Source organism: Erinaceus europaeus, chromosome 2, assembly GCF_950295315.1.
Source record: "Erinaceus europaeus chromosome 2, mEriEur2.1, whole genome shotgun sequence".
In the NCBI taxonomy this organism is placed as follows: domain Eukaryota; kingdom Metazoa; phylum Chordata; class Mammalia; order Eulipotyphla; family Erinaceidae; genus Erinaceus; species Erinaceus europaeus.
Window position 1 is genome coordinate 117,850,742 of NC_080163.1, and position 20,487 is coordinate 117,871,228.

The 20,487-nt window shown below is 42.5% G+C and overlaps 1 protein-coding gene across 4 annotated transcripts in view; it reads left to right on the plus strand.

The window, feature by feature from the left end:
• FANCA (FA complementation group A) overlaps positions 1–20,487 on the plus strand; it is a 72,008-nt gene that overhangs the window by 12,170 nt on the left and 39,351 nt on the right. For 3 of the 4 annotated variants that reach the window (XM_060184974.1, XM_060184971.1, XM_060184973.1), the window contains exons 6-17: positions 1,098–1,171; positions 2,787–2,899; positions 6,333–6,415; positions 7,712–7,745; positions 10,439–10,505; positions 10,914–11,026; positions 13,424–13,500; positions 13,838–14,009; positions 14,303–14,436; positions 15,712–15,822; positions 19,900–19,995; positions 20,273–20,332. In XM_060184974.1, the coding sequence (XP_060040957.1) occupies positions 1,098–1,171; positions 2,787–2,899; positions 6,333–6,415; positions 7,712–7,745; positions 10,439–10,505; positions 10,914–11,026; positions 13,424–13,500; positions 13,838–14,009; positions 14,303–14,436; positions 15,712–15,822; positions 19,900–19,995; positions 20,273–20,332 (1,134 nt within the window). The remainder of the gene's footprint in view (positions 1–1,097; positions 1,172–2,786; positions 2,900–6,332; positions 6,416–7,711; positions 7,746–10,438; positions 10,506–10,913; positions 11,027–13,423; positions 13,501–13,837; positions 14,010–14,302; positions 14,437–15,711; positions 15,823–19,899; positions 19,996–20,272; positions 20,333–20,487) is intronic. The other variant, XM_060184972.1, reaches the window with a different exon arrangement.

Below are 20,487 nucleotides of genomic sequence, written 5' to 3' on the forward strand. Positions count from 1 at the left end.
GTTTATGGTGTACCATACTGGAGATTAAATCTGGGACCTTTGGTGCCTTGAGCGTGAAATTCTTTTAGCATAACCATTGTGCTATCTCTTCAGCTCTAAAACATTTTAAATGTGTATGTTACTGAGCTTTTAATTTTCAACAGAGCATGGAGGTTAAGAACACAAGCTAATGAGACCCTGGAAGTAGATAGGGTGTTAGGTTCTCAAGCCTTAAGATTCCAAGTTCATTCCAAGCCACTGCATGCTCCAGAGTGATATTCTGGTTTCCTCTTCCCATCTCCCTATCTCCCCCTTCTTTTTTTTCTCCTTCCTCTATTTTTTTTTTTTTTTTGTCTCCAGAGTTATTGCTGGGGCACTTCTTCTTCTAGCGTTTGCCCTTCTTCCGTAGCCAGTTAATGGCTTTGAAAGTGACTGGGATCCACTACAAATCCGCTGCTCCTAGCAACCATTTTTCTTTTTTAATTGGGTAGAACAGAGAGAACTTGAGAGAGGAGGGAAAGATAGAAAGACAGACACCTGGAAGTCAGGCTGTAGCACAGCGGGTTAAGCGCACATGGCACAAAGTGCAAGAACCGGTGTAAGGAGAGACTCTGGCAGACCTGCTACATCATTTGTGAAGCAACCCCCTGCAGGCGGGGAACTGGGATAAGCACAGTTCCTTGCACTTCATACTATGTGCACTTAACCCTGTACGTCACTGCCTGGACTCCCCCCTTTAAGTTTTTATTATTATTATTATTATTATTATTATCTTTATATTTCTTTATTGGATAGAGACAGTCAGAAATCAAGAGGGAATGGGGAGATAGGGAGAGAGACCTGCAACTCTGCTTCACCACTTGCAAAGCTTTCCGCCTGCAGGGTGGGGACTGGAGGCTCAACCCTGAGTCCTTGTGCACTGTAACATGAGGGTATAACATGTGAGCACAACCAGATGTGCCACCACCTGGCTCCCTTCCTCTTTTTATAAACTGGTAAGACCGTAAAAACAAAATGAAACAAACAAAAACAAACAAACAAAAAAAAATCCAGCATATGTTGAATGTTTTGTAAGAAAATAATTGCCTAAAGATTCACAGTACTGCTATTTTCCACAGAATTCTTTGTTGTTTGAAGCTATATGGCATCTTCATGTGAAAAATATTGTGAACTTCCAGGAGCTGCTGGAAAGGTGGTGTATCCATGATAACAGTATTTTTAAAAACTTTTTAAAGTTATTCCCTTTTGTTTGTTGCCTTTGTTTTATTGTTGTAGTTATTATTATTGTTATTGATGTCGTTGTTGTTGGATAGGACAGAGAGAAATGGAGAGAGGAGGGGAAGACAGAGGGGGAGAGAAAGATAAAACACCTGTAGACCTGTTTCACCGCTTGTGAAACGACCCCCCTGCAGGTAGGGAGCTGGGGGCTCGAACCGGGATCCTTGAGCTGATCCTTGCACTTTGTGCTTAACCCACTGCGCTACCACCCAACTCCTGATAACAGTATTTTAACATTTCACTAGTCTAATCTAGTATGACTTATTTCTATTTTTAAAGTCAAAAGTTGACTGAAGAAACTATTATTTCAAGAGAACATTTATTGTAGTTTTAAGTCTTTTTTATTTTTTCAAAGATATTTTTAAATATTTATTTATTCCCTTTTGTTGCCCTTGTTTTATTGTTGTAGTTATTATTGATGTCATTGTTGTTGGATAGGACAGAGAGAAATGGAGAGAGGGGAAGACAGAGAGGGGGAGAGAAAAATAGACACCTGCAGACTTGCTTCACCACTTGTGAAGCGACTCCCCTGCAAGTGGGGAGCTGGGGCTCGAACTGGGATCCTTACGCCGGTCCTCACGCTTTGCACCACTTGTGCTTAACCCGCTGCACTACTGCCCAACTCCCTTTTTCAAAGATTTTATCTATAATACCAAGTACTGTATATTCCTGTCGAATGTAAACCATTAATTCCCCAATAAAAAAAATTTATTATTTACTAATGAGAAAGATAGGAGAGAGAGAACCAGACATCACGCTGGTACATGAGGGATTGAACTCAGGACCTCATGTTTGATGATGGCTCAATGCTTTATCCACTGTGCTATCTCCTGGACCACTGTAGTTGAAATCTTTATCATGTATACATACTGTTTTCTTCCTATAAGATGTAGCATGTATAAAATATTAATTTAAAAAATTTTCTTATTAGAAGGTAGAGAAAAAAAGCATCACTGTAGCATGTGTGATGCCAGGAATTGAACTTAAGACTGCATGACTGAGAGTTCAACACTTGATCTACCTCCTGATAAATAACTACTCAGTAGATCTCACCACTGATTACCAGGATGATACTTGTCCCTCTACTTTGAGTCCTAGGCTTTGTGGTCATATGTGGTTTTACATGACTGATGCCAGATGACCTCCGTGATGACTATTCTTTTCATCCCTTACTATTTTTTCCTTCTATCACTGGGGGTTTTACTGCTCCAGGGCACCTTTTATCAGATAGAGACAGAAAGGCACCAAAGCTTCCTTCAGTTTGTTGGGGGCTGGGCTTGAACCTGCTTTGTGCACATGACAAAGCAAAGACATTGTTCTAGTGGGCCCTATGTGATTCTTAGTACAGAACTTTCTTTCCTCAGCAGAAGTTAGCAGCTCCAAATAAATTGCTTTAATGTCTCTGATACGTCTTCTTTGTCAGCTGGCCCTGTGTGTGAGTTATTAGGGCAGAAAGTCTCAGATTACTGCTAACTGTCATTGACCTGTACTTCCTGGTGAAATGGAATGATGCGCATTTGTGTCCCCAGCCATTCCAACATGCAAGGTGTGGTTGCTTGGCTCTTAAGGAACTTGCACCTTCTGTGTGAACAAACAGAGGAGTCCTGCAAGAACTCTGACATCGCCAAAAACACGCTTTCTGGTGAGTTCACAACAGGAGTGAAACTCATGTTGATCAGTGGGAATGCCTTTTGCTTTAATGATTTATGGGTTATAGTCTCCTACCCCTTGATGTGTAGATCCAGTAGGTAATTTTCAGCCCATCCCTGTTGCTTAGCTTTTATTTCACTTGAATTGCATAGAAACTTTGCCACGCCAGCCCACGGACTCATTTTTTTCTACATACTTTGCTTTTTTCTTAAATTTTTATTTTTTTTTATTGCTGTAGTTATTATTGTTGTTATTGATACCATCATTGTTGGATAGGACAGAGAGAAATAGAGAGAGGAGGGGAAGACAGAGGGGGAGAGAAAGAGAGACACCTGCAGACCTGCTTCACCTCTTGTGAAGTGACTCCCCTGCAGGTGGGGACCCAGGGGCTTGAACCGGTATCCTTATGCCGTTCCTTGTGTTTTGCGCCATGTGCGCTTAACTGGCTGTGCTACCTCCCGACTCCCTAAATTTTTAAATTTTTTATTGCCATCAGGTTATCATTAGGACTTGGTGCTGACATTGCAAATACACCATTCCTGGCTACCATTTTTTTTTTCTTTCTATTTGACTTGATAGGGCAGATAAGAACTGAGAAGAGGGGGTGATGAGATAGAGAAAGATAGACACCTCAGACCAGTTTCACTGTTTGTGAAGTGTCTCCCCTGAAGGTAGGAAGTGGGGGCTCAAACCTGGGTCCCTGTGCATAGTAATATGTGTGTTTAACTGGGTGCATCACTGCCTGGTCCCTACACTTTTCTCTAGAGTGGACCTAAGCCTACTACGTTAAGCTGCAAAGCTATTGATCTCCGAGGAGTGAAATCTTGACTAAATGAAACATTAGATAAAACGTACAATAATCCCTACAGGTAGTCTTTTTTTTTTTTTTCTTTGCAGAAGACACATTCCTTTTGACTAAAACTTTTCTTGGTGGTGCACCTGGTTAAGCCATACACATTACCATGCACAGTGACCTGGGTTCAAGCCCCTGGTCCCCACCTTTAGGGGGAAAGCTTCACTGGTAGTGAAGCAGTGCTGCAGATGTCTCTCTTTCTCCTTTTCTGTCTTTCCTTTCCTGTCTCAATTTCTCTCTGTCTCTATCCAATAATAAGTAAATAAATTAAAATATTAAGATAAACAGACAAAAAAAAAAAAAGCTTTCTTGATGACCTGAGTGGCTATGATTCCTGCATCTGTCCCCAAATTAAGTTTTGATTTCTGAGTTTTCTATTTCATTTCCTTGGACAGGATTTAAAACAAACCACCACCACCCCCCAAAAAAAAAAGTTTCACTGAGTTGCCTTTTTTTTTTTTAATATTTATTTATTCCCTTTTGTGCCCTTGTTGTTTTATTGTTGTAGTTATTGTTGTTGTTGTTGTTGGATAGGACAGAGAGAAATGGAGAGAGGAGAGGAAGACAGAGGAGGAAAGAGACACCTGCAGACCTGGCTCACCGCCTGTGAAGCGACTCCCCTGCAGGTGGGGAGCCAGGGGCTCAAACCGGGATCATTACGCTGATCCCTGCACTTTGTGCCACGTGTACTTAACCCACTGCACTACTGCCCAACTCCCTTCCCTGAGTTTTTAAAAGGTATTTCCTTTGTTCCACTTGAATGACCAATAAAGACACAAATTCAGTTGGCAAAGGTGGGGGTAGATAGCATAATGGCTCCAAAGTTCCAGGTTCAATTCCCTGCACCACCATAAGCCAGAGCTGAGTAGTGCTCTAGTAATAAATAGTTAATTAATTAATTAAACAAATAAAATAGATCCCGGTTTGTGCTCCCAGCACCCCACCTGCATGGGAGTTGCTTCACAGGTGGTGAAACAGGTCTGCAGGTATCTATCTTTTCTCCCCCTCTCAGTTTTCCCTTCCTCTCTCCATTTCTCTCTGTCCTATCCAACAGTGACATCAATAGCAGCAACAATAATAATTACAACAACAATGAAAAACAACAAGGACAACAAAAGGGAAAATAAATATAAAAAATTAAAAAATAAAATAAATTCAATTGGCAAAGTGAAAATAGGTTGAGTGTAAGCTTTTTTTATTTTATTACTTAAAAAAATTTTTTTATCTTTATTTATTGTAATAGAGACAACCATAAATGAACAGGAAGGGGAAGGTAGAGAGGGAGAGAGACAGAAAGACACTTGTAGTATTCCTTCACCACTAGTGAAGCTTTCCTCTTGTAGGTGGGAACTGGGGGCTTGAACCTCGGTCCTTGCACATTGTAATATATGCGCTCAACCAGGTGCACCACCACCCAGACCCAAGCTTTTTTGTTTTTATTTTTAAAGATTTATCTTTTAAATGAAAGAGAACCATGGCATCACTCTGGCCTTATGCTTGAGAATCCAGTTCTTATTCTTTGTGTCAACTGCTGGGGATTCAAACTTGAGATCTCTCATTTTGTGCCAACTTGTCACTTCCTGATTTTGTTTGTTTCTTTTACCAGAGTACTGTCCAGCCCTGTCTTATGGTGATCTTGGGAAGGAAATTGAACCTAGGGGACCACTGGTCCCTCAGGAATGAGAGTATGCTGCATAAAATGTTATGCTATCGGGGGTCTGGCGGTGGCGCAGTGGGTTAAGCGCATGTGGCGCAAAGCACAGGGACCGGCATAAGGATCCCGGTTCGAGCCCCCGGCTCCCCACCTGCAGGGGAGTAGCTTCACAGGCGGTGAAGCAGGTCTGCAGGTGTCTATCTTTCTCTCCCCTTCTCTGTCTTCCCCTCCTCTCTCCATTTCTCTCTGTCCTATCCAACAACGAATTGCGTCAACAAGGGCAATAATAATAACCACAACGAAGCTACAACAAGGGCAACAAAAGGGGGGGAAAAATGGCCTCCAGGAGCGGTGGATTCATGGTGCAGGCACCGAGCCCAGCAATAACCCTGGAGGAGGAAAAAAAAAATGTTATGCTATCTTGTTGGCCCTACTTCTAATCTTTTTGGATGGGATGAACCATTTCCTACCTTATCCTCAGGATAGGATGCTTCTGGGTCCTTATATTGTTGCTCCCTCATCCACCTCTTCAGGACCTACTCCTTCCTGAACCTCCTGTTCCTCTGCTATCCAATGTTGGGGCATGGAAGACTGACTAGAGAGAAAATCCAAAAGAAACCCTTAGAAGCTACTTTTTAAATTTTTTTTGTCCTAAAGGGAAAATTTTTACTATGTATTTGTCTGATGTCAGTATTCCCTTATCAAACATAATGGTAAGAACATTGTTTCAGTAGGAGCTTTGGCAGGTTTGGTTTGGTGAATATAATAAATGGTGATGGGTAGACAGTACTCTTTGCAAAGGTTCTCATATCAGTTCCATGGGGTCCTTGCCCTCATAGCCCCTTTGGCATGGGTGGTCTGTGTAATTTATAGCTGGTAGAGACTATATTGTATGTAATACTATGGTTTTGTTTTTAGATCTTGTGCAGATGTTCATTTTGAGGGGATTTCAGAAAACCTCAGATCTGAGAAGAAATGTGGAATCTAAACAGATGCCCCAGGTAGGAGGGAAAGTAAAGTGAAGACTTCCCAGAATTGGTCTCATTTTGTGTTGTCCCATATCAAGAACAGGGCAGTCCCTAAGTTTTTATTCCTTTTTGGAAATTGCTGTGCCAGTGTTAGCATTTAAACCCACATTTTAGTTACAAGCTTCTATAGGAGGAAATCTGTTTTTATCAAAAGATGTTCCCTAAACCCAGGAATATCTTCTGGTTTTCAAAGCTCAAGAGTGATGTGCTTGGGAGTCGGAGGGTAGCACAGTGGGTTAAGCGCATGTGGCATGCAGTGCAAGGACCGGTGTAAGGATCCCGGTTCGAACCCCTGGCTCCCCGCCTGTAGGGGGGTCGCTTCACAGGTGGTGAAGCGGGTCTGCAGGTGTCTATCTTTCTTTCCCCCTCTCTGTCTTCCCCATCTCTCTCCATTTCTCTCGGTCCTATCCAACAACAATGACATCAATATCAACAATAATAACTACAACAGTAAAATGAGCAAAAAAAAAAAAAAAGAGAATAAATAAATATTTATATTAAAAAAAAAGTGATGTGCTTTATTATAACCCAGAATTGGGTGAGAGCAAAGGCAAACCTTTTACTAAACATAATTGAGGTGACTTAAGATAGACAGGACGGTAGCATGGGACATTGTCAGGAAGAACATCTGCTTTTATTTTAATTTTTTTGTATTGTTTTATTGATTTTAATGTAATGAGATACAGAGAAAAAGATATACAGAAAGACCAGAGCACTGATCAGCTCTGGCATATAGTGTTGGTGGGGATTAAACCTGGGACTTAGAGCCTCAGCAATGAAAGTCTTTTGCATATCATTATGCCATCTTCCCAGCCCAGACCATCTGCCTTTTACTCTGCGGTCTCTCCACAGTAGTAAATTATAGCTAGCCAGCCCCAATAAGAACCTCTTTGCAAACTATGGTTTTCTTTTTTTCCTCCTGCCACCAGGGTTGTCGCTTGGGCTTGGTGCCTGCACTACAAATCCACCACTGCCAATAGCTATATCTTGCTTTTTTTTTTTTACCCTAATTTTTATTAGATAGGATAGAGAGAACTTGAGAGAGGAGGGGGAGATAGAGGAAGAGAAGGATAGATACCTGCAGACCTGCTTCACTGCTTGTGAAGTAGACCCCCTGCAGGTGGGGAGTGGGAGCTCCAACCTGTATCCTTATGCTTGGTAATATGTGCATCACCACTTGCCCCCCTCCCCCCACCCCAAAGTACACTCTTTAATGAATGTTCTTGTGTAGTGCTGAACAATGACTATAACTTGTGTTCCACTTGACAGATTGCCATGGCTGTGCTTCAGGGAATGCTCACTTGTAAGTGCTTGTTCTATGCCCAGATCGAAGGATTTGGTTTGCTTAATTGGAAGTTCTCATGTTTTCAGTTATCTCATTTTATGGAGTCTGATTCCCAAAGGTCCCCTCTCCTTTTGGTTGTAATTTGGTATAAATTAACCTTTACTTTTAAAAAGTGTAATTTTTATTTGTAACTTAATAACAGTTTACAAGATCATAAGATTATAGGAGTAGAGCTGCCTTTGTCACCCCCCCCCCAACAGTCAGTTTCTGGTGGCTTCACATTTAATCTTAAAAGCTGAATATGATAATCAGTTTAACAGGGAGTGGAAGGTAGTGTATTGTGCTTGAGGTCCTGGGTTCAGTCGCTGGTATCACATGGACAGCATTGGGGCAGCTCCCTGGATGGTGGGACTATGCTCCTCTGCCCCCCTCCCCAGTATTCCTCACTAAGTATATCAAATTTAAATTTGGACTGGGGCGGTCTCTCAACAGTCAGTGTGCATGTGAAAGCCTTTGGTTCAATTTCCAATGCTGTATAAACACACAAACCCCCCAAAAAAATTAGGGAAGCTTTTTTTTTAAGATTTATTTTCTAGTATTTATTTTTTATTCCCTTTTGTTGCCCTTGTTGTTTTTTTTTTTTAATTTTTTTTTTTTATTAATTTTATTTTTTTTATTTTTGAGAGAGATGCAGAGAGAGACACATACACACACGCTATGAGACACCAGAGCACTGCTCAGCTCTGGCTTATGGTGGGCGGGGGATTGAACCTGGGATTTAGGAGCCTCAGGCATGAGAGTCTGTTTGCATAACCATTATGCTGTCTCCCCCGCCCTGCCCTTGTTGTTTTTTATTGTTGTAGTTATTATTGATGTTGTTGTTGGATAGGACAGAGAGAAATGGAGAGAGGAGGGGAAGACAGAGAGGGGGAGAGAAAGCAACTCTCCTACAGGTGGGGAGTTGGGATCTTGAACCGGGATCCTTTAGCTGGTCCTTGCGCTCTGCGCCACCTGTACTTAACCCGCTGTGCTACGCCTAACTCGCTTTTTTTTTTTTTTGGTCTCTAGGGTTATCGCTGGGGCTCAGTGCCTGTACTATGAATTCACTGCTCCTAGAAGCTATTTTTTCCTTTTTGTTGCCCTTGTTTTTTTGTTGTTATTGCTGTCGTCGTTGCTGTTGGATAGGACAGAGAGAAATCGAGAGAGGAGGGGGAGATGGGAAGAGAAAGATGAACACCTGTAGATCTGCTTCACTGCCTGTGAAGTGATCTGCAGGTGGGGAGTCGGGGGCTCAAACTGGGATCCCTGAGCCAGTGCTTGCGCTTTGTGCCATGTCTGCTTAGCCTGCTGCGCTACTACCTGGCCCCCCAGGGAAGCATCTTTATTATCTACTTACTTATTTATTTATAAAAAATATTTTAAACTTTATTTACTATGATAAGACATAGAGAAATTGTGAGGGAATGGGGAGAGAGAGAGACAAGGTGGTGGTGCACCTGATTGAGTGCACATGTTACAATGTGCAAAAACCTGGGTTCACGCCCCTAATTCCCACCTGCAGGGGGAAAGCTTTACAAGTGGTGAATCAGTGCTGCAGGTGACTCTCTTTCTCCATCTCTGTCTCCCTTTTCCTCTCAATTTATGGCTGTCTCCATTCAATAAAGAAAGATAGTAAAAAAAATACATTTAAAAAAAGAGAGGAGAGAGAAACAGGGAGATACTTGCAGCACTCCTTCACCACTTGTGAAGCTCACCTGTTGCACGTGGGGACAAGGGACTTGAACCCGGTGTACTTTACCAGGTATGCTACTGCCTGGCCCACTCTACTCACTTTATACTTTTTAATTTTTTTGTGGCCTCCAGGGTTATCACTGAGGTTGGATACTGGCATTATGAAGCCACAGTTCCTCTGGGCCTTTTAGCTTTCCCTTTTTTTTTTTCCTCTTCTCGTTTTATTGGATAGGACAGAGAGAAATTGAGAGGGGAGGGGGAGACAGAAGGAGAGGTGGAACACTTGGTTAAGAACATGTGTTACAGTGTACAAGGACCCAGGTTCAAGTCCCCAGTCCCCACCTGCAGGAGGAAGCTTCATGAGTGGTAAAGCAGGGCTACAGGTGTCCCTCTGTCTCTCTCCCTCTCTGTCTTCCCCTTCCCTCTCCATTTCTGACTGTCTCTATCCAATAATAAATAAAGATAATAAAAAAAAATTTTAAAGGAGAGAGAAAGACACCTGAAGACATGCTTTACTACTTGCGAAGCATTCCACCTGTAGGTGGGGAGCCGAGGTTTGAACTTAATTCCTTGTGTGGATCCTTGCACATAGTACTATGTGCACTTAACCGGTGTGCTACTGCCTAGCTCCTTATACTTTTTTCTTTACAGAGCACCGCTCAGCTCTGGTTTATGATGGTGCAGGGATTGAACCTGGGACTTTGGAGCCTTAGACCTGAGAGTCTCTTTGTATAACCATTATGTTCTCTACCCCCTTGTAGTTATTTCGATTGCTTTTTTTTTTTAAGACTTAATTACTAATTAATGAAAGGGGAGAAAGAACCAGAGTATCACTCTGGTGTATGTGATGTCAGGTGTTGTATTTAGGACCTCATGCTCAAAAGTCCTTTCCCTGACTTGTCCAGACATACTGGGGGGTCATTTTGATGAACTTTGATCATGTTCTGATGGCTTTTTCTACTCCTACACTCTAAATGCAGTTGCACTTGAAGCTTTGACTACCAGTGTGCAGGAGGGGTCTTCTACGTACAAGGTGGTGGCATCTTGGTATGTTCCTGAGGACAAACAAGCTTGTGGGTATGGTAGGGTGTTCACTGCTACTGGGCAGCACCACCTGCTTCCTCAAGTTTGAGGGAAGTCAGCGTCCATTCTATAGGAATCATGTGCCACTGCAGTTTGCTCCTAGAGAGCCTCCGTTCTGCTAAGCCCAGTTTCCTGAGTGTAAGGGTGTACCCTCTTTCCACCTGGGGCTTCCTTCTTGTCTTGGTTTCTCTCTCCCTCTTCCTGTCCCTCTTCCCACCTTTCTATGGGCTTTCTAGAATACTCAGCCTCATCCTGCCTAGTCCTCTTCTCCTCTCCATGGCTCAACCTCTGTTTGGTGTAAAGACACGCATCAGTTCTGCTGTTAAAGACCATAGGCTAGCTTCTCATCAGCCCCTCTCTGCTGCCTTTCAGGTTCAGCATGTTCAGTAGTCACACTTACAGAGCTGTGATTGCAACAGAGTCTCCAAAGAGGTTTTTCAATCAAACTCTAATTCAGGTTCTCACCTATAAGCCTGTGCTGAAAGGTGAGTTTCTGCTTTGTGTTTTTGGACCCCTTTGTTTCTCTCTTGATGGTGTCTGGGACCCTGTGGGGGGGGGGGGTTGTGCTCTAACACTTTGAGATCATGGAGAACAATTGATGATTACTCTTCATTTATATGTGCCAGAGTCTTATTAAGAAAGCCTTTTGATTATGAGAGACACTATAGCACTGCTCAGCTCTAGAATACAATGGACCAAGGATTGAATCAGTAGCCTCTAGGACTGTTTCCTGGTGCCAGCAGTTGAAACAAGTGCCTCACACATGCAAGTCCTATACTCTACCACTGAGCAACTAAACAGGTTTTTTTCTTTTTTAAGTTTTTAGACACCAAATTATTACCATGCCACTACTTAGAATTCACTTTTTTCAGATACATAGAAAGACCAAGGGAGGGAGGAAAAGATGCCTCAGCACTGAAGCTTCTTCCAGTGCAGTAGGGGCTGGGCTCACGCCTGAATTGTGCACGTGATTGTGCTACAGTTCTGTTTTAATATGTCATGTCTTACTTATTTTTTAAAAAAGATTTTATTTATTTATTAATGAGCAAGATAGGAGGAGAGAGAGAGAGGGAGAGAGAGAGAGAGAGAGGGAGAGAAAGAACCAGATCACTCTGGTACATATGCTGCTGGGGATTGAACTTGGGACCTCATGCTTGAGAGTCCAGTGCTTTATCCACTGCACCACCTCCCGAACCACAATATATCATATTTTGTAAGTATTGTATTTTGTTTTTATATGGTATTTCCCTCCCTTTTTAATAATATTTATAAAATAGAAAAAGGAGAGAAAACAACTAGAACATCACTCTGAAACATGCAATGCTGTGGCTTAAACTCAGGACCTTACACTTAAAAATCTAGAGCTCTAGCCACTGCACCATCTCCCATGCTACTTATGTGGTGTGCAGGTTTTTATTTATTTATTTATTTTCCTTTTTCCAACCAAGGTTATTACTGGGGCTCATTACCTACTTGGTGACTCCATTACTCCTAGTAGCCATTTCTTCCTCCCTTTTCCCCCCTTTTTCAGATAGTGACAGAGAAATAAAGAGGAGAACCTTCCCAGAATCCTACCCCACAAGGGAAAGTTAAAAATAGGCTGGGGGTATGGATCGACCTATCAATGCCCATGTCCAGCAGAGAAGCAATTACAGAAGTCAGACCTCCCACCTTCTGCATCCCATAATGATCTCTGGTCCATACTCCCAGAGGGATAAAGAATAGGGAAACTTCCAATGGAGGGAAGGGGATATAGAGCTCTGGTGGTGAGAATTGTGTGGAATTGTACCCCTCTTATACCATAATCTTGTCAATCATTATTAAATCACTAATAAAAAATTATTTAAAAAAAAAAGAAGAGAGAGAGATACCTATACTGTTCCACCACTCATAAAGCTTCCTCCATGCAGGTGGGGATCAAGGACTTGAATCTAGGTTCTTGTACATGGTAATATATGTGCTGTACCAGGTCTACCACCATCTGGCTCCTAATGTATTAAGTCTTGATATCTGCCATACTCTGCTGCATGTTTAGACTCTGACTAATGAAATTAACTGAGCGCCATGTCTTCAGAGAAAACTTCTGTGTGTGGTGGTGTCCCTATAGCATGCCTCATGTATGGTGTACGGGAATGCTGGGAACTTTACAGAGGACTTGGTGTCTTTTATACCTGCCTTGGACACATCCTTCCGACAGTATCCTTATTGTGATTATTGAAAATTACACTTTTAAAGCAGAAAAATTAAATGTAATTGATGATCTAGTATTTTTAGCAAATGTGATAAGGAATTAACCAACAGGTGACTTGTTAGGGAGAGCACAGAACTTGGTACGAAAGGATCTGGTTTTGATTTTGATGCTTGGTACTGTCTGTGCCAGAGCAATGTACTACCATTTGTCTTTCTCATGAAGTAAGTAAATGATTACTGGTTCAAAGATACAGACATTCAGTAGCAGAAATGAATTAATAGGAGGTAAGGAGATAGCTTACCTAATAGAGCGCACACAGCTTACCATAAACAAAAAACCTGGATTCAAGCCCTGGTCATCACATCAGAGTACCTGCACAGGGGAAACTTTACAAGTTGGGGAACAGTGCTAAGGAGTCTCTCCTTTTTGTGTCTCTTACTCTGTCTCACTCTTAAAAAAAAATGAGTTAGCAAGAAACTTCAATAGTTGAAACATTCTAAATTAAAACAAGCTGAGTTTTTTGTTTGTTTGTTTGTTTTATTTATTTTTTGTTTGTTTTCTTGACATTTTTGCTTTAAAATAAGCTTTCAGGGGTGGGCACAGAATATTGGTGATGAGTGCTGTGTGGAACTGTACATGGTTACTGACAGGACATTTTTATGTTTTTTTTTTTTTTTCCTCGTGATCAAAGTGTCAGATGCTATTCAAATGCAAAGAGATTGGAGCTTTGTGAAGGCCCACCCACTGCTCACCAGCCTGTACCGCAGGGTGAGTGTCCTAGTGGTTTTAACCCTGTCCCCAAGCATGCTTGATATATGCCTCCCCATAGCTGTGGCCTGAGATTTTGTCATCGATGTCTAAATGTCTAGATTTTCCATGGACACAGCTGTCCACATTTAGAGTACCAGCCAGGGGGCTGGACTTGTCACCTGTGAAAAGTGCATTTTTTGAAATGAAATTTCCCTCCAGCTAGTTCTGACCACTGTGGAGAGTAGAGATGCCACGTGTCCATTGTTTGCACTCCAGGATTAGGAGGCAGAGGTGGTCTGGCTCCTACCTGATGAGGGTTGTGCTGTGAGAAGTAAGAAGGCCTTTTTGGTTTCAGCTATTTGTGATCCTGAGTCCAGAAGAGCTGGTTGACCTTTTACAGGAAGTTCTGGGGACACAGGAGGTGAACTGGGCACATGTGCTATCCTGTGTGTCTACAATGGTGGTCTGTCTGCCAGAGGCCCAGCAGCTGGTTCATGGTGCGCTCTGGTGTGGGAACCCTAAGATGTGTGAGTTGTGTATTGTCATCCCTCAAACCCCAGCATTTATGGGTGAGCCTGATGGTGGAATTACTGATAAAACTCTTTTCTCACCTGCCCCGAGGTGCTTGCATTTTGTGGTGTACACTTTCATCCAGCCTCTCTCTAGTACATACCACTGATGCCTACAGCCTCAAAGGCATTGTGTTGCCTTTGAAGTTGGCAGAAGTCATGCTCACCCTATATTAATAAGAACATGGCTCCTCAGCAGAATAAGCCCATCTCATTTCCATGCGACATGTCCTGACTGGTCTCTTTCCTAGATTGGGTGGCCCGTCGACTGGCCCATGCATTTGAGAACTGTGACCTAGACAGCTTGGTCATTGCCTTCCTGGTTGTACGTCAGGCTGCACTAGAGGGTCCTGCTATGTTCCTGCCTTACTCAGTCTGGTTCAAGGTAAGTTCCCAGCAGGTGCACCTCCTCTCCACCATGCACCATGCATGGATGAAAGTGTGCACCACAAAATGCATTGTAAGAACACACTCCATGGCTAGCTCTACAAAGGCAGCAAACAGTAGTGTGAACTTTTCAGCCTGCGGCTGCCTATCTCCCAGTTCTCTGATCCAGGGCCTGTCCCTCCCCTCTGTCATGAGAAACTGAGTGTCAGAAAAGGGTAGAACAAGTGCACTTGCTGTGGCAGTGTGTACTGAATGCTGGCAGTTTTTTTCTCAGTGTGGAAGGGTGCTCTTAGCTTATGTACTCTGCCCTCTTTCCTATCATTTGCTATGGCTCATCTGCTGGGCCTGTTTTTGGGAGGCCTGTGAAAGCCAAGTGCTCAGGGATCATGTGTGCAAATCCTGCACTCTTAAAGCAGAGCCACCCACCCAGCACTCCAGCTGCCTTTATTTATTTATTGCAATAAAAGGCTTGTTTATTATTATGGAAGAAACCAGAGCACCACTCATCTCTGGCATGTGGCGGTTCTGGGGATTGAATCTAGAGCCATAGGCATGCAAATTAGTACTCTAATGCTGAGCTTATCTTCCTGGTCCTGCTTCATTGTTTTGTTTTGTCTTGTTTAGTAAAGAATAATTTATTTCCTGTACCCGATAATGATCCTGGGTCCACACTCCCAGAGGGATAAAGAATAGGAAATTTATCGAGGGAGGGGATTGGATATGGAGTTCTGGAATTGTACCCCTCTTATGGTCTTGTCAGTATTTCCATTTTATAAATTTAAAAAAAAATTTGTTTCACTAAAAAAGAGAAGTAGATTGAGAGAGAAAGAGGCTAGGGCAGCACTCTGGCATATGCAATGTCAAGGATCTCGTACCTGTAAGCCATAGTTGTACTGCTGCACCTCCTCCAACTTCAGTGGTTTTAATTGAGTAGATGATGCCCACAGACAGGCTCCCGTCTGAGAACATAGATTAGATGTCTCCTCCTTGTATTTGGATGTGAGTATCTAATGACCTTTTATGTCTGTCTGTACTGATTCTTCTGTATTCATGATTTATTTTTGTATTTACGGAGACACAGAACTACGTCATTATTCTGGCATGTGTAGTATTGGGTGTCCAGCCTGGGACACTGTGCTTCCAGTTCTGTGCTACTTTCCTAGCCTCTGTATTTCTCTTTCTGATAATAGTAGTTTTCTGTTGAGGCAGATGTCTCTGCAGACCCTGCATGGACTGCTAAGTACCTTGAAACCTCTTGTTCATCTCTCTCCAGAACAACTTTGGGAACTATCATAGCTACCACAGTGGTAGCAAGAAAGCACTGGTGTTCCTCCTCAAGTTCCTGACTGACCTCATGCCCTATGAGGCCCCCCGGTACCTGCAGGTGCGTCCCTGGAACATCCAATCCATCCACCCTCCGTGTGCTACTGATTTTCCTGAGCAGGCACCAGCTAAGTGACCCCCTGATTGTAACTAGGGCTGTTGTTAGTGATACTCAAGAGTGACAGGTATGAAATACTCAGAAACCAGCCATGTGTCCATTCCTCAGAGATGGTGGTAATGTCTCTGTGAAGTAAGCACCACACAGCCTTCCTAAAGGATGAAGCAGCTCCCAGAGAAGCAGAAAAAGTAAGCTATAAGCTCAGGAGGTGATGCCGTGGATAAAGTACTAGATTCTCAAGCATGAATTTTATCCTCACTATAACATGTGCCAATGTGATGCTCTGCTTCTTTCTCTCATTAAGAAGTAATAAAGTAAAAAAGTAAAAAAAAAAAAAAGAAGTAATAAAGAGGGAATCGGGCAGTAGTGCAGCAGGTTAAGTGTAGGTGGCGCTAAGCACAAGGACTGGCATAAGGATCCTGGTTCAAGCCCTCAGCTCCCCACCTGCAGGGGAGTCACTTCACAAGCAGTGAAGCAGGTCTGCAGGTATCTGTCTATCTCTCCCCCTCTCTGTCTTCCCTTCCTCTGTCCATTTTTCTCTGTCCTATCCAACAACAACAACAGCAACATCAATAATAACTACAACAATAAAACAACAAGGGCAACAAAAGGAAATAAAGAAAAAAAGAAAAATCCAAAAAAAGAAGTAATGAAGTATTTTTAAAATATTTATTTATTCCCTTTTGTTTCCCTTGTTTTTTTTTATTGTTGTAGTTATTATTGTTGTCATGGTTGTTGGATAGGACAGAGAGAAATGGAGAGAGGAGGGGAAGACAGAGAGGGGGAGACAAAGATAGACACCTTCAGACCTGCTTCACCGCTTGTGAATCGACACCCCTGCAGGGGGGAGCCAGGGGCTCGAACCGATATCCTTATGCCGTTACTTGCATTTGCACCACGTACACTTAACCTGCTGCTACTGCCCGACTCCTATAAAGAAGTACTTTACAAAAAAATGAACAAAGGGGGCAGGAGTAGATAACATACTGGTTATGCAAAGAGACTCTCATGCCTGAAGCTCTAAATTCCCAAGTTAAGTCCCCAAGCACCACCATAAGCCTGAGCTGAGCAGTGCTCTGGTTAAAAAAATAAAAAATAGGGGCTGGGCGGTAGCACAACGGGTTAAGTGCATATGGTGCGAAGTGCAAGGACCAGAGTAAAGATCCCAGTTCAAGTCCCCAGCTCCCCACTTGCAGGTGGATCGCTTCACAGGCAATTAAGCAGATCTGTAGGTGTCTTACCTTTCTCTCCCCTTCTGTCTTCCCATCCACTCTCGATTTCTCTCTGTCCTATCCAACAATGACAGCAATAACAATAATAATAACAACAACAACAAGGACAACGAAAGGGAAAAAATAACTTCCAGGAGCAGTGGATTTGTAGTGCAGGCCCCAGCAATAACCCTGGAGACAAAAAAATAAATATAAGAAAATGCTGTAGAACAAGAAGTGTTTGTGGAGCTCAGTTTTCTTATTATTTTTTTAGTTTTATTTATTTATTTTCCCTTTTGTTGACCTTGTTTTTTTTATTGTTGTTGTGGTTATTATTGTCATTGTTATTGATATCGTTGTTGTTGGATAGGACAGAGAGAAATGGAGAGAAGATGGGGAGAGAAAGATAGATACCTGCAGACCTGCTTCACTGCTTGTGAAGCGACCCCCCCCACCCCGCAGTTGGGTAACCGGGGGCTCAAACCGGGATCCTTGAGCCGGTCCTTGCGCTTTGCTTTTTTTTTTTTAAGTGATATACTTGCGGGCCCAGGGGGTGGCACATGTTCAAGCCTCCAGTCTCCACCCACAGGGGGATATTTTGTTGCAGTGAAACTGTACTATAGGTGTCTTTCTGTTGCTTTCCCTCTGCATCTCCCCCTCCCTTCTCAATTTCTCTGTTTTTATCCAAAATAAATATTTTTTTCAAAGAGTATTATTTATTTATTTGATAGAAACAGAAGTCGAAAGGAGAGGGAGAGAGAAAGACACCTGTATTACTGCCTCACCATTTGTGAAATTTCCCTACAGGTAGGGACTGGAAACTTGAACCCTGCTCGTCCTTGTACATTGTAACATGGGTGCTCGATTAGGTGTGCCACTAGCCAGTCTCAATAAATAATTTTTTTAAATAAAAAAATTTTTTAAAGTCATATACAAAAAAAAATAGTGATATACTTGCAATCTTGGAAGTTGGCACATTGGCCAATACATAGGACTGGGATTGCATCTGCAAGCATAATGCCCTATTTTTTTTTCTCCTTCCTCTCTCATTAATAATTTTTAATTTTTATTTATTTATTTTTTATGTAGCAACCATTTGGAGTCAGAGATAGCTCACCTAGGTAGGGTACTTGTATTGCCATGCAAATGACCCAGGTTTGAGCTCTGGCATCACTTGGAAGGTGCTATGTTACCAAAAAGAAGCTCTGGTACTGTGGTATCTCCCTCTCCCCCCCTCTTCCTCTCTATCTGAATGAAAACGCCATGTAATTTTGCACTGTTAACATGCCTAAGAACCTAGGTTCAAGCCCCCCGTCTCCACCTGCTGGGGGGAGCTTCACAAGTTGTGAAGCAGTGTTATAGGTGTCTATCCCTATCTATCTCCCCCTTCACTCTCAACTTCTCTCTGGCTTGATCAACAAAAGAAAAGGAAAAAAATATTTTCTCTGGGAGCAGTGGGTTTGTTGTACAACATCAAGTTCCACCAAAAAACCTGGTGGCAATTAAAAAAAAAAAAAGTAAATAAAGTGAGACATCTTTATTTTTTTTCTAGGTGAATTAAACTTTTATTAAAAATAAAACATGCTTGGGTATGACAAGAGAGAGACTGATTCACTTACTGGCTTCATGGTCACATGGTAGTCCCCCCCAAAAGGTGATATATCTTTATATTGAAAGAAAAGGATCTGGGAGAGGATGTACCCCAAACTGCCATACTGCTTTCTAGTGTAAAATTTACAGTACAAAACATTTATTGATTGATTGATTGATAAAAAAAGTGATCAGTCTAGAGCATCACTGTGTTATATGCATGCCAGGGATAGGACTCAGGACATTATGCTTGCCAGTCCTGTGCGTTAGCCACTGTGCTACTTACACATCACAAATTAACATTTTGGTAATCAGTCTACAGTCTTATCTCCTATAAGGCATATCAAAATATACCTTACTGTGAGCTTTCATTTTTAATCAGATAATGTAATCCAGCTTTTTTTTTTTTTTTTTTTTTTTTTTTTTGTGGGTTGGTGGGGGAAGTTGTAGGACAAGTAGAAGCAGATTCTCACCATTTTAAGGATTTTTTTTGGTACTATATTCCCAATAATTCACATGACTATATACAAATTATGGATTGAGAGGGTCCAGGCAGTGGTGTACCAGGTTAAGCATACATGGTACAAAGGGTAAGGACCCACAAAAGGATCCTGGCTCTCCCACCTGCAGGGGCTGGGGCCGGGGGAGTCACTTCACAAACAGTGAAGCAGGTCTGCGGGTGTCTTTCTTTTTCCCTATCTTCCTGTCCCCTTTCAATTTCTGTTTGTCCTATCCAAAAGGAAAAAAATAATGGCCACTGAGCAGTGGATTTGTAGTGCAGGCACCTAGCCCCAACAATAACCTTGGAGACAAAAACAGAACAAAACACAACAAAAAAAACGAGTAATGGATTGAGCCTTATACTTGTTACTAAGTTGACATCCCCAGAATGTTCTCTCTTCCTTTCTTCCCTCCATGCCTTGTCATGAACTTTTGATTCTGAGTCTCCTGGATGCCTCCCCAGGACACTACTATGTTTAGTGATAGAACCTGCCATCAGTGGAGAAGAACGCTGGGGATTAGTGGCCAAGTGTCCTACTTTGTGACAGGACCAGGGAGTGTGTGTCCACTTCCAGCTTTTGTGTCTTAGGCTCTTTGGCTAATTATTGGACTTCCTTCCTATGAATGCAAGTGTAGGTTTTTGAAATGGACTGTTGTCTCCCTAGAAAGTAATAAACACTGTGTGGATTGAGGTGACCCTGTTCTGTCTCTGCTGCAGGTGCACCTCCTCCACCCACCATTGGTTCCAGGCAAGTACCGCTCCCTCCTTATGGACTACATCACCCTGGCCAAGACTCGACTATCCGACCTCAAGGTATGTTCTATCCTCCCTGCATGCCTGCTTCCTGCCTATCACACAGTATCTAGCACAGTCTCACTCGGCTCTTTTTTTTTTTAAATGTTTTATTTATGTATAGTTTTTTTTAAAGATTTTATTTATTAATGAGAAAGATAGGAGGAGAGAGAGAAAGAACCAGACATTACTCTGGTACATGTGCTGCCGGGGATTGAACTCAGGACCTCATGCTTGAAAGTCCAGTGCCTTAGCTACTGCGCTACCTCCCGGACCACTCACTCAGCTCTTCTTACAGGTTCCTGTGGAGACTATGGGACTCTATGAGAATTTGTCTTCCACTGAGGATGTCAAACAGGTAAAGCTACTGGTGCCCAACACTCCTGGGACTCCTGTCCTGTGACTGTTGGGTGTGTGGGCCTCTCCCCCTTGGGCCTGGGTGTCTGGTGCAGTGAAGGGGAGTGCTCTGTGACTCCACACTGTTCAGAGCAAGGAACATCTGAGTATGTGTAA